Source organism: Schistocerca cancellata, chromosome 1, assembly GCF_023864275.1.
Source record: "Schistocerca cancellata isolate TAMUIC-IGC-003103 chromosome 1, iqSchCanc2.1, whole genome shotgun sequence".
NCBI lineage: Eukaryota > Metazoa > Arthropoda > Insecta > Orthoptera > Acrididae > Schistocerca > Schistocerca cancellata.
The window spans coordinates 180,783,327-180,800,494 of NC_064626.1; the positions used below are offsets into that span (position 1 = coordinate 180,783,327).

The 17,168-nt window shown below is 42.4% G+C and overlaps 1 protein-coding gene across 1 annotated transcript in view; it reads right to left on the reverse strand.

Moving 5' to 3' along the window:
* Positions 1-9,639: 9,639 nt before the first annotated feature.
* Positions 9,640-17,168, reverse strand: part of LOC126168429 (homeobox protein six1-like) — a gene marked incomplete at its 3' end in the record, with an annotated part of 438,551 nt that continues 431,022 nt past the window's right edge. The window contains exon 3 of the mRNA XM_049920555.1: positions 9,640-9,810. Coding sequence (XP_049776512.1) covers positions 9,640-9,810 — 171 coding nt within the window. The remainder of the gene's footprint in view (positions 9,811-17,168) is intronic.

The following is a 17,168-nucleotide window of genomic DNA, read 5'->3' on the forward strand; positions in this document are numbered from 1 at the left end:
ATACTGTAAACTGCACAATCGAATTCTTTTGACAAGTCACAGAAAATTGTTATTATAGAGTGAGCTGTAAGAATAACGTTGGTAATATTATCATTACATAAAACATGACTGTTCAATGTTTATTTTTGCGTCAGTAGTCGCGTATATTGGAAGTGATGATCGTATTGCATCTACAGTAATATTTTTTCTGTCAAGTTGTGGTAAGTAAAATATTTTTTGCACTTACAAAACGTTAAAAAATATGTTTTTGAGAGATATTTTGACAGTCCTTTACTATGATACTGTACGTTTACGATGTATATACTGCTTACCAGAGCTAATGTTATATTTCGTTGTCTTTATTTTCCTTAGAATTTTATTTGTTTGTTTGTATCTTTTGTTTCTCATGTGATTATCCCTTTTCATAATCTATTTCGTCAATAAGGTTTTCGAAATAGTTTTATTTCTCCTTTATCTACCGAGGGTCACACACACACACACACAAATATTATGTCCATATAGTTAGTTAAGAAAGGATAGGCTGGTGTCCCTTTTTTTTTTTTCATAGGGGTTCAAATTACGTAGTTCAAGAATCGTCCAATACATAGGGTTCATGGGGCCTCCGCAAATAATGTCCGAAAAGATGGACCCCATAGAGTTGTGACTGTGTGTATAACTCACTTGCATGGTGTGAATTATCTCACGCCATAGAATAACACCAGCTACCGTCTCATTGTAAGCTAACCGTGTGGAAAAAGTAGACAGATCTGTTAGTTTCGCAGCTCTCATTATATGGCGCGAAAGAGTTGCATACTAGGAAGACATGAAAGCCATCGCCAAGAGATACCTCTCGATTTCCCAACACAAAATTTCACTGTCTAGAATCGAATACAAGGAGATTTTTCTTCATATATTATATGAATCGTCGTACAAGTAGGGAATCCCGTGTGGAAAACATACACTAACATTTGCATCTGACAAAGACTTCCAGCTGTCTCACACCTACATGTGAGATAATTGCTATCTAATAATAATAACTGCTCAACCATCTGCGCAGTGATATCAGCAAATAGACAGTCAGCGGGAAGACTTGAATCTGTGTTTTCCTGTTGTGTAATTACACATGAATTCAGAGCAGTAACTATTTGACTGAGTGCCTGGTTCACATTATATTGTGATTAAATATTTCACATGGGTACATGTCACGCTCACCACCATTTAATTTTAATTTCGCTCATAAATACATCTTCCACTCTAGTTTGTTCCCTGATGCATTTCCTTGGTTTCTTGTCTAAGCAGTTCTCAGCGTTTGATTAGTTCACGCACTGAAACCCCATGTCTCCCAACCATAAGTCAGAACTAGTGATACACACAGACTACAAACTTTCCGTCCTAGACACATCGAAAGCTTAATTTCGAATAATCTGTTCAATTTACCAAAGGTACTTAACGTTTATTTCTTTTGCTACCCACCCAGTCAATGTCTTAAACTGCACCTCATAAACAACTCATAAACTCCTCCTATGTAAGCAGCCTTATTCCCAAAAATTTGTTTTTCAGCACGTTTTTCTACCTTGTTTTATTCTGAATACATTCAGTTTCAGTTCCACTTTCAAATTTGCACCTCTTCCAGTAGTTGCAGAAGTTTATTTACATTTGCATTTTATAATTTGCTTACGATTAACATAGACGAACGGGACCACCCGCTCACTGGCGTACAGTACCAACAATCGGTTTCACTTCATGTACGGCTCCGAAAGAAGTGGAATTCAGTTCAGGACGTTATAACACAGTTGGTGCTTATGCAATGCATGCCATCACGTCTACACAGTTGAACATGAAATTTGTTTTTTTCCACAGCACTTTTATTCAAATAGTTTATCCTGACACGACCGATTTCTAAATATCCTATCCGATACCCAAACGTCCACTGACACATGCTCCACGATGGAAATTGGATTGGACATCGCAGCACCTCATCGACCATGACAAAATATCTGAACAAACTTGCTGTGGAAGCTCATTTTCAATAAATTAGTAACAGGCCTTGTGAAACAATCTATTGATTCAGATTATGTCAGTATACCGAGGAACTTAGGTGCCAATGCTACAGCTTTCATTATACTTCATCATAATGGTGGAGAGTTTCGAAATGAGAGAGATCCCGTATCACCATAACCATTCTTAACAGCCGTACAAGAGATCCGGAAACGTAGAAGGAACCCAGGATTAATAGAAAAACATCTGAACCACGTTAAACCGAATAATATTTTATGCAGGCTCAGATTCGAACTAATGACTAGGCAAAGCACAATATCATCAAATTGTAGTTGCTTTTCCTGAACAATAGTTGTCACTTGATCACAGGCTTTAAACCATTACTGCGTTTTATGTCACTTTAACTGCACTTCCATTTTCCACGAGAGAAAGCCTATATTTGGTTTAAATAAATGTGTAAATTTCTGCTTATGAGTGGATGTGGTTCAATGTTTTGAGGAATTGTTAATCTAGACTTGACAATAAGAAGCAATCAGCTGCTTCATACAGTACATTCCTACTTATGTTTTTACACAGAATTGGTGATATTTTTTTAGCTTATAATATTAATTCCATCCCATTGTTGTTATATACACTGTTGTGGTTTAGAAACTGTTCCGTTATGATACTTTAGCTCCAGACGTGTAATAAAGACATAATAATAAAAGTGGAACTCACTTGTATGACGTCGATCGAGATGTCTCGCTGATCTGGTCGGTGATAGCTACAGAAATAAATATTTGTGGGAAAAGTGAAAAGAAGACATTTATTCCAAAGTCATTCTATTTGTTCTTTTTTCTTTTTTTTTTGGGAAAGGTGAAGAAAGCTCATTGGAGATGACTTTGAACTATAAGTCGTCTTTACACGAAAGTATTTAGGAGGAATGAAATGAAATGTGCAAAGTTTTGAGACATGTACAATATTTTTATTTTTCAAAAGTAATAGCAACAAAAGTCCCTTTTTGTGCGCTGCTGAAAATGTGCTTTCTTGAGAATGAACAAGTCCATATATATATATTTATTTTTTTTCACGGGCGTTGGCAACGAGACAAACTGCAAGAACGTCACAGCTGCAATCCGAATTAGGAACTTTCACAAGCTGCTGTCCTACAATTGCATCTGGCCAATCCGTGTCCGATACTTTGAGATGCGACTATGGTTGTTACTAAACGAAAATTAACAGGAAAGTGCCCCCACATCAATACTCTGATCCATCGTCTCCAACTGTGTCTCGTTAAAGTCATCACAATCAAAACTGAAAGTAGGCTGCTATAGTGGATCTTCTGAATACTTACTTGTCCGGATGTTTTTCATTATCGAAATTGCCTACAAAAAAAAAGAATAAAAAATCAGCTTTCAGTGAGAGTAATCATATGGCAGAAAATGTTTCAAGCCTTTAGTTAATTATAAGGTACCCAATACTGCTTATGTCAAGATGTAGCCCGTCAAATTAACCGAAAACGTGCTCTCTAAATGGAAAAAGTGGCGTCGTTAAGTGCATCTGTAATGCCGATTATCGATGTTACTGATAAAGTCGATAATTACACAAGCCATCTGCTGGTGTAGCATTTTTCTGGATAAATTCCTGGGCTACACGAACAACAGAGACGATGCAGGCCGTATAAATTTGGAAGTTGACGTTCTGTTGTGACAGCATTATCACGAGTTGGAACGCTAATTACTTTATTAAAGGCGAAAACACGAGAGCACGCAGAAAAAAGGGAAGCATTGTGGCTTTATTATCTGGTGACATAATTAATTTACGCTGTCAGCCACTCTCGCAGCGTCCCCACGAATTAAAAATGAAGATGTATTTTTGTTAAATGGAGAGTGGCGTGGACAGCAGTGATAAAAAAAGGAGTGGCGAGAGGACAGAAGACGATAAGAAAACCGGGGACCCGAAGTTATTTTGCAGTAGTTGGCTGTCCGTGGTAAACTGGTAGCGCGGTTGTTGAAGCAGCTGTTGCCCAGAAGCGGACAGCCGGTGGCTCAAGACGTGACGGAGAGGGGAAGGTCGGGGGACGGCATGGACAACTGCGTAATTGCGTGACATTCCCGGAGACAGGGACGTTATCTGGTGAAACGCTAGACGGCCAGAGTCGGACCCAGGAAACGCGCCACGTATTCGTGGAAGCGTCAGCACGCTCGCGGGAATTAAAGCTGTAATTGATGGCATGTGTCCAGCCTCGGAGGGGCTATTATTAGTGGTGGGGGAGGAGGGGGAGGGGAGGGGGGGCACAGAGCGCCTTAAGACGGTCCCAGCACAAGGCGGGCTCTGTTCCGGTGACGATGGCCATCCCAACTCCTGCCGCGGCCGAGAGCAAGAAATACCTCCGGGGCCAGTCTGAAACGAGTGCTGGAGTCCAGCAACGCAGTGGCCAGGTTTGGAGGCTGGATTCTGGGGAAGCACCTTTCAGTTTTTCCAAGAGACAGAAAATGTCCATTGAACTGCACTGCCTTTACCATGACGAGATTAAGATAGTTACAAAGTTAGTCGTTCCCTACGTCTATTTGCAAACACAGACAAATGAAGCCTATGAAATAAACGTAAAAGAAATAAACAAAGAATTTATAAAAATGAACCATAGTGAATCCTGGAAAAGATTCATTTGAACATGACATTCGCAAAGGACAGAACATAGAAGCATATGAATAAAACGGAGAAAGATACTGAAAACATTTCTATAATAACAGAAAATCAACGGATAAGCCAGTACAGAAATTTATGGTATGATGAAGACGGTGAAGGAAGTTATTCTATAAAAACTGATAATAATTGTAGATCAAATAAGCACAAAAAAGAGTTAAAAGCACCCTTAAATATAGAAAGAAATAGAAAAGCTATTGGCCTTGATGACATTAACATCGAATTAATGAAACAGGAAGGAATCCTTTTAGAATTATGTTTCCTTCATTTTTAAATATGTGTTGGAAGAATGGTTCCATATGTGAAGAATTGAACCCAGCTGAAGTTATATCTACATTTAAAAAAGGCAATAGGAAAGACACAGGAAATTATGGAGGAATTATTTTACTAAACACTGGACATAACCTTTATGGGAAAATTCTTAATTAAGGGGTACAAACTACCTCTGATGCAGTAATTGAAGGAGAACAATGAGGCTTCAGAAAGGGACGTTTGTGCAGTGATGATGTATTTATAATAAGACGTGCTATTGAAAAACGTAGCGAATTCGGCTTAGGCATTTAGCATTTCTTGGTTATCAGAAAGCCTGTGGTAAGGTAAAAAGACCCCTTTTGTTGAAAATGATGGAAATAAAAGGTTTTCATAAACACCTTTTTAATACCATAAAGAGTCTACATGTAAATATAAAAATAGTTATAAGTTCAGGTTCGAAAATGCTAGATGAACTTTCAGTAAATCAAGGTGTTCGACAGGGGTCAGTCTATCAATCACTTTATTTAATTTATATATTGATGACATAGTTACGAAGTGAAAAGATGAAATACAGCTTAGAATTAAAATAGGATCGAAGTACCACTAAATACTCTGTCATATGCAGATGACCAAGCAGTTGTATAGGGAACTGAAGATAATGTACGAAGAGCAGTACATAGGTCGAGCCAAAACGCGATATATTATAACTTAACTATATCTGCAAATAAGACAACGATAATGGCATTCAAAGGAAAGAATCCAGTTAGATCGAAAATAATAATAAATGAGAAAATTTTGGAACAAGTATCCCACTTCACTTATCTAGGATGTGACAATAGTTTTAACTATGACAACGACAATGAGGAGAAGATTAACAAATATCAACTTATCTGCTGAACGATTGGAAGAACTTTGGAAAGAAAAACAGGAAAGCAAAAACAAGTGAAATTTTATAAATTTATGGCTGTACATACTCTAGTATATGGTTTCGTATCGTGGACAGTAACAAGAAAAGAAAAATCACGTATAAAAGCAGCAGAAATATGGTTCACGAGGTGTGTAATAAAATGGATAAAATAAGGAATGAAACAATAAGATAAGATTTAAAACTCTTTTCAGTTAATGACACGGCAGGAGAGAAGAGAATGAAACGGGAGGAACACGTTGACAGAATGATAGGAAACAGACTGTCAAAAACGGTAGTGAATAATCAGCCGACTGGAAAGAGAGAACTAGGTAGACCTCGTAAGAGATGGATGGCCGAAACAGGTGACTACAACACCTAATCCTTTTAAGGGGACGATGCTGATAACGGTAAACTTTGTTACCTCTTCTCTCAACTTCATGTGGCTAAGTTGTCTCTTGGCACAGGTGTGTTTATTGAAGGGAGGGGCCAGTTACCTAAACCAGATGGGTGTTATAGAAGTCTAAAAATAGAGACAGAACATCGACGGAGGAAGGAATAAGTTGTTAAGGCAGCGGGTAGCCTTCATAGCCTTCCTCGATGAGAACGGTACATTAGAATGGATCGTAGTGCCGTTTGAGGAAGTTTTAGAATGTAAATTAGCACATAAAGTCAAATGGGGAGGGGTGATCTTGAGCCATGTAGTAACACAGTAGTTGTGATTTGACAATCCACTAATAAACACTACCTATGTTAAAGAAAGCGTCTCCTAGTTCAATAGAATTGTCGCTTGACTGATGTACGATTGAGTGTCGCAGCAGAGGTCCAACCGAAATCTTGGCTGTTCCTGAACGCAAGATGAACTGATTAGCCGTGTTACGAGGTGTGTATCAAACTGCTAAGCACTCTAGTAAAGAGCGACAAATATCGTTTTTTACGTAAAACCTGGGCTTTGGAAATGCCAGTCTCTCAGGTAAATTCTTTCGGCCACCGAGTGTTAGCAGTATTTTGCGAGAAGAATTTGGAAGACGAACAGAGATTTCAGAAAAGCTGAAGATGGAGTGTGCAGAGAGCTGCACTGCAAGATCAGTGCTTGAAATTGACAGAGATCTGAATTAGACTCGCGTTCTGTTCAATAGCTAAATTATCACGATTTCACGAATCTAGAATGCTTGTGGCACAATAAAGTGGGCTTTTATTGTTTCCACTGGACAGTGCTATTACAGTAGCTAAATAAGAGAATTTCACCGATCTTTTCAAAAATTTTCCATTTTTACTGCATGTTTCGTTTTGCTAAATTAAGAGACCACATAGACTATATAAAAAAACTTTTGCTCATATTATTAATATGAATAAGTAACATTGTTTTTGTGCGAATAGTAATTGTTCTTCGGAAGCGGTTACACACGTAACTTATATAGGGACGATGGAGACGATGGACCAGACCAAGGTCAGATGCAATAATTGCTCATAATTATGTACTTAACATACGCATTCACAGTTGTGTTTAAGCTTAGAGCCGCGCACGTATTATACGTTAGCCCATGTTATCGGAAATGAATGCTGCCTAGCGGAAGAGGACTACTGTTTCACAAGAACTACATCGCTAAATCTTATATGTACAACACTCTGTCCGTCATAACTTATATATACAGGGGAGCCGCAGGTAAGTATGTACACACAAGGCAGAGCACAAAGGGCGACGGTCTGGACTTGTAGCCGCTGAGATGGTTCCGAAATGGGTTGCCACGGTCCAGGCCGGCTGGCGTGGCAGTTCTCTGTCGCATACCTATGATGACGTAGGATGACGTCATAGAATTGTCTCAGGCGCATACGTTTGCAGGTGGAACAGCCCTTCCATCCCATCGTACGCCAGCGTCGCTTAACATACATCATCAGTTCTTGTGCCCATTTTGCGCCAACGAAACACTGTATTTTTACAGACATTTTCACACAGTCACAATAATAATTACTGTTAAGCGGTACTGAAAGATTAACCGGATTATACTGTGAATGTGTTCTTGCTACAAAGAAGGCTACTGCAATTACTATGCACAGTGACGGGACATCTTAGGTGTGGAACAAGTAACCCTTACTTGCGTGCGCTTGGCGTACGCTGTAGTCACATACTGGCTATGAGAATTGGCGAGAATACTTCCTAGTCTGTGAAGAAACATTTAATGCACTGCCTGAAGGCACATGATTCTTCTGCCGTTCATATTACCGTCCAGGAAAGCAAAGTGAGAATTGGAATTCGTAAATTTATTCTCAACGTAGAAATCCAAAAGTCTGCTTCTTATTACGTAAGCTTGACGAACTTCCGAAGTCACAACAAATGTGAACTCATCACTTGCACAGAACTTTTTTTTAAAAAACTTGATTTTGAAGCACTTCTTGCGACTTCTAATACAATAAATTACATCGAGGAAAGTGCAAAATGACAGAGTAGGCCGTGAAAAGTGCTGAATGCTGCCCTCTTTGTGCACATTCGTTTTATGCGTTTGCACTGTCTTTCAGCGGAAATATCTGCTCCACACTCGTCTCTTGTTGTGTCAGTATTGAAGAAGTCAAAAACTGTCAAAGAAGTAAAAACAATAATAAAATATGTTACAAAACTTCGTGTCAGATTTCCTCTGAGAAGCGTTTTTCGTTTTCATGACTTTGTTGTACGTCAGTAGCTCAACTGTGCGTGTCTGAGAGAAGTACTGAAGTGTGGCCCTACTAATGTGCTACAGGGGTACAAAAATGCATGTTTTGTGATCACGGTGGTGATAAAATGCCAGAGGGCAGAAATTTGCACAATTTTAACGGAATTTTCTCCCATGAAAGGGTTTCCTCTATTCAAGGAATGCTGTCAGGGAGACGAATGTCTCATTCGCGTATTGTCATACACTTTGAAACTAAGCAGATATCATCATAGGGGTTATTATCTTAGAAATAATACAACATTGGGAAGAATGTGCGAATACGTAAATTCTAGAGCCCTTCGAGGGAATATCGTGCGTGCGGATACAAATGTCGATTCAAATAACTCAAAATCATCTTGTAGATACAGCAATACATTGTTAATGTCACTGCTGAGTGCGAAATATATATCACCGGTATAGTTAGTGGAAGTCTCGAGTCTTTCTCTGCGTTGTACCACCATTTGCACTGCCCTCCACAGAAGAGTCCGCATACTATCAATGTTGGAACACTGAGCCCCCTTTTGTCGTGCTACCCGTGTCAATACACCAGGCACTAGGATGCTATGAGTGTTGTCCGTTAAGCACCAAATACTTCCTTCAGACGACGTAATTTTGACGGCGATACTGTTGAATACCTACAATCCGGTGAGATGTATTGCTCGTGTAGCGAACCGACGTGCTAAGAGGCGCTGTTGTGGAAAATTATGTGCCGCAAAGCGTTTTGTCGGGCACAGTACTCCGTTCAGCTCGGAAGAAATGTCCACCGTCGAGCGCGGAGGAACTGCATCACCACGGCGACGAGGTGTCTCGGGGCAGTAAGATGTGCGGCGTCGTGGCAGAACTCGCGGCAGAGGGCGTGTGCAGCGGCGGCAGGAGGCGGCGTCGCGCTGCATGCTGGGAAGCCTCGCGGGCCGCGCGCGGGCCCTGCGAGCGCGCTGGCTAGGGTCACTGCCCGTACCCGTAGCCAGCGGCCCACTGTCACAAGGAGTGGTAGTCGTGGATGAGGGCGTCGGCGGCGGCGGGCGGCGCCGCGTGGTGGTGGTGGTGTAGGTGCGCGCCGCCCACGCCCACCCCCACGCCGACGCCCACGCCGACGCCGACGGCGGGCTGCGGGCACGCCGGCGGCAGCAGCTGCGACTGGTAGGCGGAGGCGGCGGCCGCGGCGGCCAGCGTCGCGTTCGACATGACGGTCGCCTGCAGGCTCGCCACCGACGGTTTCAGGTCCACCGCCCCCGCGCCGCCGCCGCTTCCACCCCCGCTCGCTGCGGCGCTCGGGTACAGCTCCGCGCCGTGGTGCGCCGTCTCCTGCAACACCGAACCATCTTTTCACTCGACTTATCTCCACTCTGAGCTTCTTGTGGCCCAGATTTTCCTATTATTTCATTTTTATCAAGCGTAAGACGTAACACTTAATACGACTTAATAAAATACAGCATAAATAGTCTACAATACAAACATTAGTATCCATATACATGTCATATGTAAAAAAACGGACAAGTGCTAGTAAAAACTTAATAACACTACTGGTCAATAAAATTTCTACACCAAGAAGAAATTCAGATGATAAACGGGTATTCATTGGACAAATATATTATACTAGAACTGACATGCGATTACATTTTCACCTAATTTGGGTGCATAGATCCTGAGAAATCAGTACCCAGAGCAACCACCTCTGGCCGCAATAACGGCCTTGGCATTGAGTCAAACTGAGCTTGGATGGCATGTACAGGTACAGCTGCCCATGCAGCTTCAACACGATACCACAGTTCATCAAGAGTAGTGACTACTAGTAGTGACGAGCCAGTTGCTCGGCGACCATTGACCAGACGTTTTAAATTGGTGAGAGATCTGGAGAATGTGCTGGCAGTCGAATATTTTCTGTATCCAGAAAGGCCCGTACAGGACCTGCAACATGCGGTAGTGCATTATCCTGCTGAAACATAGGGTTTCGCAGGGAAGGTAGAACCTCGGGTCGTAACACATCTGAAATGTAACGTCCACTGGTCGAAGTGCCGTTAATGCGAACAAGAGGTGACCGAGACGTGTAACCAATGGCACCCCATACCATCACGCCGGGTGATACGCCAGTATGACGATGATGAATATGCGCTTCCAATGTGCGTTCACCGCGATGTTGCCAAACACGGATGCGACCATCATGATGCTGCAAACAGAACCTAGAGTCATCCGAAAAAATGACGTTTTGCCATTCGTGCACTCAGGTTCGTCGTTGAGTACACCATCGTAGGCGCTCCTGTCTGTGATGCAGCGTCAAGGGTAACTGCAGCCATGGTCTCCGAGCTGATAGTCCATGCTGCTGCAAACGTCGTCGAACTGTTCGTGCAGATGGTTGTTGTCTTGCAAACGTCCCCACCTGTTGACTCAGTGATCGAGACGTGGCTGCACGATCCGTTACAGCCATGCGGATAAGATGCCTGTCATCTGGACTGCTAGTGATACGAGGCCGTTGGGATCCAGCACGGCGTTCCGTATTACCCTCCTGAACCCACCGATTCTTTATTCTGCTAACAGTCATTGGATCTCGATCAAAGCGAGCAGCAATGTCCCGATACGATAAACCGAAATCGCGATAGGCTACAATCCGACCTTTATCAAAGTCGGAAACGCGTTGGTACGCATTTCTCCCCCTTACAAGAGGCATCACAACGTTTCACCAGGCAACGCCGGTCGACTGCTGTTTGTGTATGAGAAATGGGTTGGAAACTTTCCTCGTGTCATCACGTTTTAAGTGTCATCACCGGCTCCAACCTTGTGTGAATGCTCTGGAAAGCTAATCATTTGCATATCACAGCATCTTCTTCCTGTCGGTTAAATTTCTCGTCTGTAGCACGTCATCTTCGTGGTGTAGCAATTTTAATGGCCAGTAGTGTATGCATATAGATAGTCCACCTGCACGTTTTGATGTGTGAGTTCGCAAATATCAAGGTATGCGACTTAAATGGCCGTTTCTTTTGATTCCATTGACTTGCGAGGTAGCAAAAGGCCAACGATGTTTACAGACATTCGACGCTCCACAAATTGTCTACCGTGCAACCAAAATATTGGCTGCTAACGGCATCATTGGACGGGACTGCAAACATTCAATGGTGCGCACAGAATGAGGCTATGGAACGTAGTTGAACTGCTTGGTCGACGAGTAACTCACAACAGTGCTACAGTACTATTGGTATTCACAAAAAGGAGAGCAGTGTTAAAAATAAACAAAGAGTAAACATTGTATTATATCTACAACAACAACAACAGTCGTCGAAATTGATATTTCGTCAGAAAGGAACCCAAGGAACTTCGCTGGGTGAGAAAGAAGTGACAGATGAAATACTAGCGTTTCTGCAATCCGAGTCAGTTAAATGTGTGGTGTCGTACATGCTCGACTGTGCGGACAGTGTACATGAGGACTACAATGATCACGATACGTGCTTAACAAGTGAAAGTGATACTGAAACAGGTGTTCAGCAATGTAGTTCACCATCCTTCTCGAACAAGGAGCCGCAACCCACGCCTCCAGCGAAACGTAGTGTAGTACAATCTTTGTCCAAAGACGTATTTGAAGTGTAAGTTTTTTGACAAAGTCCCCATCTAATTGGGTTAAAATCTGACGTAAATCGAAATGCTGTTTGTAAGTCGTTACATTAAGAGCGTTCCTCATGCAATGTGTGGTAGGGGTTAGTAGATTTTGGTTTCTCTGGGCCGCATGTTCTTCCAGAAAAACTTGATCGACAGGATTACTTTCAAAACTTCCTGGCAGATCAAAACTGTGTGCCCGACCGAGACTCGAACTCGGGACCTTTGCCTTTCGCGGGCAAGTGCTCTACCAACTGAGCTACCGAAGCACGACTCACGTCCGGTACTCACAGCTTTACTTCTGCCAGTACCTCGTCTCCTACCTTCCAAACTTTACAGAAGCTCTCCTGCGAAACTTGCAGAACTAGCACTCCTGAAAGAAAGGATATTGCGGAGACATGGCTTAGCCACAGCCTGGGGGATGTTTCCAGAATGAGATTTCCACTCTGCAGCGGAGTGTGCGCTGATATGAAACTTCCTGGCAGATTAAAACTGTGTGCCCGACCGAGACTCGAACTCGGGACCTTTGCCTTTCGCGGGCAAGTGCTCTACCAACTGAGCTACCGAAGCACGACTCACGTCCGCTACTCACAGCTTTACTTCTGCCAGTACCTCATCTCCTACCTTCCAAACGTCCGCTTTCTGAATTCTCATAACTTGTCATGTTCCAGACCTCACGTCAGTATAGTTCTTCCCTCCTCACGCCAGCCTGCGTGAGCTAAAACGCGTGCATTTCGGCTTCCAGTTGTAACACGGTGTTGGCTCTTCTGCCAACACAACAGAAGACTTCCTGCTTGCTCAAATAACGTAACTATGCGGCGAACGGTCCGGACACTTGGATGATGTCGTCCAGGATACCGAGCAGCGTACATAGCACACGCCTGTCGGGCATTTTGATCACAATAGCCATACATCAACACGACATCGACCTTTTCCGCAATTGGTAAAGGGTCCATTTTACCACGGGTAATGTATCACGAAGCAAATACCTTCCGCACGGGATGTTACGTGATACCACGTACTTATACGTTTGTGTCTGTTACAGCGCCATCTGTCACAAAGCGAAGAAGTGGTCCAACTAAAACATTCATATTTCTTTACGTACTACACGAATATGTAATAAAAAAGGGGGCCGGTTCCTATTTAGAAAAACGCAGTTGATATCCGGTTGACCTATGGCAGCGCCATCTACTGTTCCAACCATAGCGCCATCTGGTTTCCCCCTTCAAGCTAGACGAGTTTCGCTCTTTGTAGTTTTTTCGTTTGATGCTTATTTCGTGAGATATTCGGCCCTGTCACTATCAATGGACCACCCTGTATACGCAGTTTCTAACTGCACGCGCCTCTATGGTCTCAACGAATGTGAAGCAGCACTTCAGCTGAAGTCGTACGTGTACAAGTGCAAGAAGTGATTGAGGACTAAATAAACTAAAAATTGTGCGCCGCTGCTGGCTGATTGCGTCTTTAAGGCGATGAGCCAGCCCACGCGCCGGAGTGAGCCGTGCCGAAGTTGTGACACCCCCGCTGCCCCCTACCGCTGCCCCGTGTCGCCGGCTGAACGCGGCCTGGCGGTGCGGCGGGCGCCGAGATGCTATCTGGCGGCCCGAGGACGAGGACGATGCCTATCTGGGCCCGCGGCCTTCGACACCTGGCCGCCCGCTATCCACGTGAAATATCTCTTTTTATAGCAGTCCGCCCGGTATTTTTATCCGCCCCTCCGTATTTACGCTGCACATGCGATAGCCCCGCACTATAGAAGGAGGTGTAAATGGAGTTTAAGGCCGCCGCCTTGTGACGGACGGCTGCTCGGGAGAGGGACCGCCGTCCCGGTTTCCATTCTGTTCCCGCTATCACCTCCCAGACATCTAACCCCCGCGGTTCCACTTGCTGCCGCAGTGTCTGCACAAAAAATTATGTGCTCTTTCGCGGAATCTCTATTTACAACATGGGTCTCGAAAACGTTTCACTATCAGTAAATAAGTTATACACAACTGCAACCAGTCACTTTTTTTCAATAATAATGCTTTATTACATGAACCGGTTTTCGAACCCATTCAGGGTCTTCTTCAGATGATTTCGGAAGGATCCGGGAAGTTACATCGTTACTGGTAGTAGCATAATGCTGGGTGCTGGTTCTATAGCAGAAAGATGGGTCACACTTTAATGCATCGCCATGACTATAGCTTATCTGTCGATATGGATGTAAATTTAGTTTTTACTTACTGCGACAGTATAGGCGGCTTTTTTCGTATCTGTCTGCCTCCATTTTGATGTCCAGAACACTTTCACACGAACTATATTAGTTTACACTTTGACAGTGACACTTTACCAGCATCCAGCATGCTTTACAACTGTTGCTTGTAACAAAGATCTTGACAAAGCCTACTTTGTACAGAGATGTAATTTGTTCTTCTTTACATGTGTTAAAGTCGATATAAGGGCAAGTTTTTTTATCAGAATGGCGATAACATTAGAGCACTAGATAAAATAATAATAAATTACTACAAGAACAAATTTCAGGTGATCTTATATATTATTTCTACTTGTATGTTACAGGCAGTTTTCTTTTTTTTTTATGCTAACATTAGAGTGATCTGGGATATTGGTAAAGGCAGCTTCTGTTTGTTCCAGCTAGAATTAATATGTATAAAGTACTGATTTATGTTAGCAATGGAGGGCTTTAACATTTAGAGATATGGTACATGTCTTATTCTATGGTAGTATATTACATTGACACCGGTGTGGTTAGGATGTAAGCAGAGGGAGGGGGTGGGTCATTGGGATGGGGGGAGTCGATGTAGGGTTCGTTGGGTGGTTACGTATTTTGAACTAGTAGATCTTCAAAAGTTCTGAAGGAAAAATTTGTTGCTCAGTTCAGTTTGATCATTGAGTAGGCAGTCAGGTGCTGTATTTGTGTAGATAAATATTTCAATTTCTTCAAGAAGGTCAAGTACTGTGCCTTTGTTGGCAAAATGTAGTATCTTTTAAGCAACAAGTGCTTCATTCAAAAAGTAAGATATAAAAGCTCGGAAAATACTTCTGAAGCTCTATATTTTCCTATCAATGCGATATCTGTAGACAGGGTGGAACAAAACAACCCGATAAGAAGGTCAGAGAGGAGTTGAGAACGTCCAGTCCAGCAAAATAACCAAGGTCAGAAGTGCACCATTCTGGAACTACGCCTGTCGAACGAATTCAATCACGGTCGAGCATATCGAAGTTTCAACCGTTACAGTTATTCTCATTATGTCAGGAGTTATTGACAGGGTGCGCCAGCCAATTCGTCTTCGTAGCAAAACTGAAATCTTAAATTTCTGTATACTAAGTGTTATTTGAGAAAAAAGAGTGATTAACATTAACTTTTTATGTCTGTCGTCTTGGTCTACACTTTGTGATCTACTGTATTTATTACAAGTCCATTCATGCTCTCTGTATGTTAGCAAAGATTAAAACGTATGGGCTTACACACTACTTAACCTAAATTATCCTAAGCACAAACACACACACCCATGCCCGAGGGAGGACTCGAACCTCCACCCGGACCAGCCGCACGCAAAACAGATATTTATATGCTTGCTGCGGAGGATGGCAACACGAACAAACTTGCCATACCAAGAACCTTAATGCAGTGTAATTTACTATCTTAACAAATTAATGACATTGCGGTATTTACAGCTCCGTTGATTTAATAGTCAAGCTTAACTCAGTAAAAACCACAGATAATTCACGTCTAACGTCTAACGTAACCAGACATGAATAGGAATTTTTAGTTTGCCTAGCTTTGACTCTTCAGTTGAAAACATTACCTTCAGAAAATTTAATCAGTAATTTCGATCTTTGGTGTAACACATACTACCTGAGGCAATTTAATGCCACTCTGTAATTAAGATATTGTAGAAGAAGAAGTCGTGGAAGGGCACTTCGGACTAGTCTAGAGAAAACAAAAAGTCCCAAGAAACCGTTGAACTTTTTTTCTCATGTGTTACATACGTAATAATTGTCTCACTTGGCGATATGCCAGAACCTGTGCATATATATATATATATATATATATATATATATATATATATATATGTGTGTGTGTGTGTGTGTGTGTGTGTGTGTGTGTGTGTGTATGTGTGTGCGTGGGATTGTGTGTGTCCACTTTCACCCTCGCTCACCAATAACGCTGGTTACATGTATCAAAGCAATATTTCCAGAGTGCATGAAGATCTATACTAGTAACCGACTGAACCGGTTAATGGTTCATGGTTCATACACCGAGTTGCAGAATGGCCGTGTAATGGCTTCCTGGGTTACCAGAATTTAGTTTTCAGTTTTCAGTACTTCACAATATTGATGTAATTAATTATTTAAAATGCCGTCATAATCAACTGATTAAGAAGTATGATCTTACTTTAAAGGTTTAACACAATAAAACAAGCATTACTGTTACAAACTGCGTTTGTGTCTTGAGAGATCAGAGCTCACTACGAGCAGGGTATCCCAAATCAATCATCCAGTATTTGAGGTGCTTACCAATTTCCACAGAACTTCATAGTTTCAAGCCTTTATGAAAGTTTTTTCGTTGACATTCCCGCACAATGATGCAAGGAAGTAATTTTATCACTTCCTACATATCCGCTGTTCTTGTAGCATAACTTCGGGATCAAGCACGACGTTTCAATTTCTTGCTTCTTTTCTACTAACTGTATTATCAATTCGCAACATACTTTTCAGGCAGCATCTAAATACACTGATCAGTCAGAAAATTATAGCCATCCTCCTGTTATCGATATAAACCGGTTCAGGCGATAGCAGCGTCACCTGGCGAGGGTTGACTGCTAGTCAGACACACACACGGTGCACGAGGTATCAGTGAAAGTGCTGTCCTTGTGTAGAATGGGATGTCGCGCAGTCTCAAAAATTGACGGAGGGCAGATTCTGTTGGCCTGGGGGCTCGGCACGAGCACTCTGGAAACTGCACGAGTTGTCGGGTGTTACAAGGAGTGCAGTAGTGTGTGTCTTCAACAGTTGGCTAAACCAAGGTGAAACCATGTCCATGTGTCGTGGGTCGGGCGACCACCCCTCATTACAGA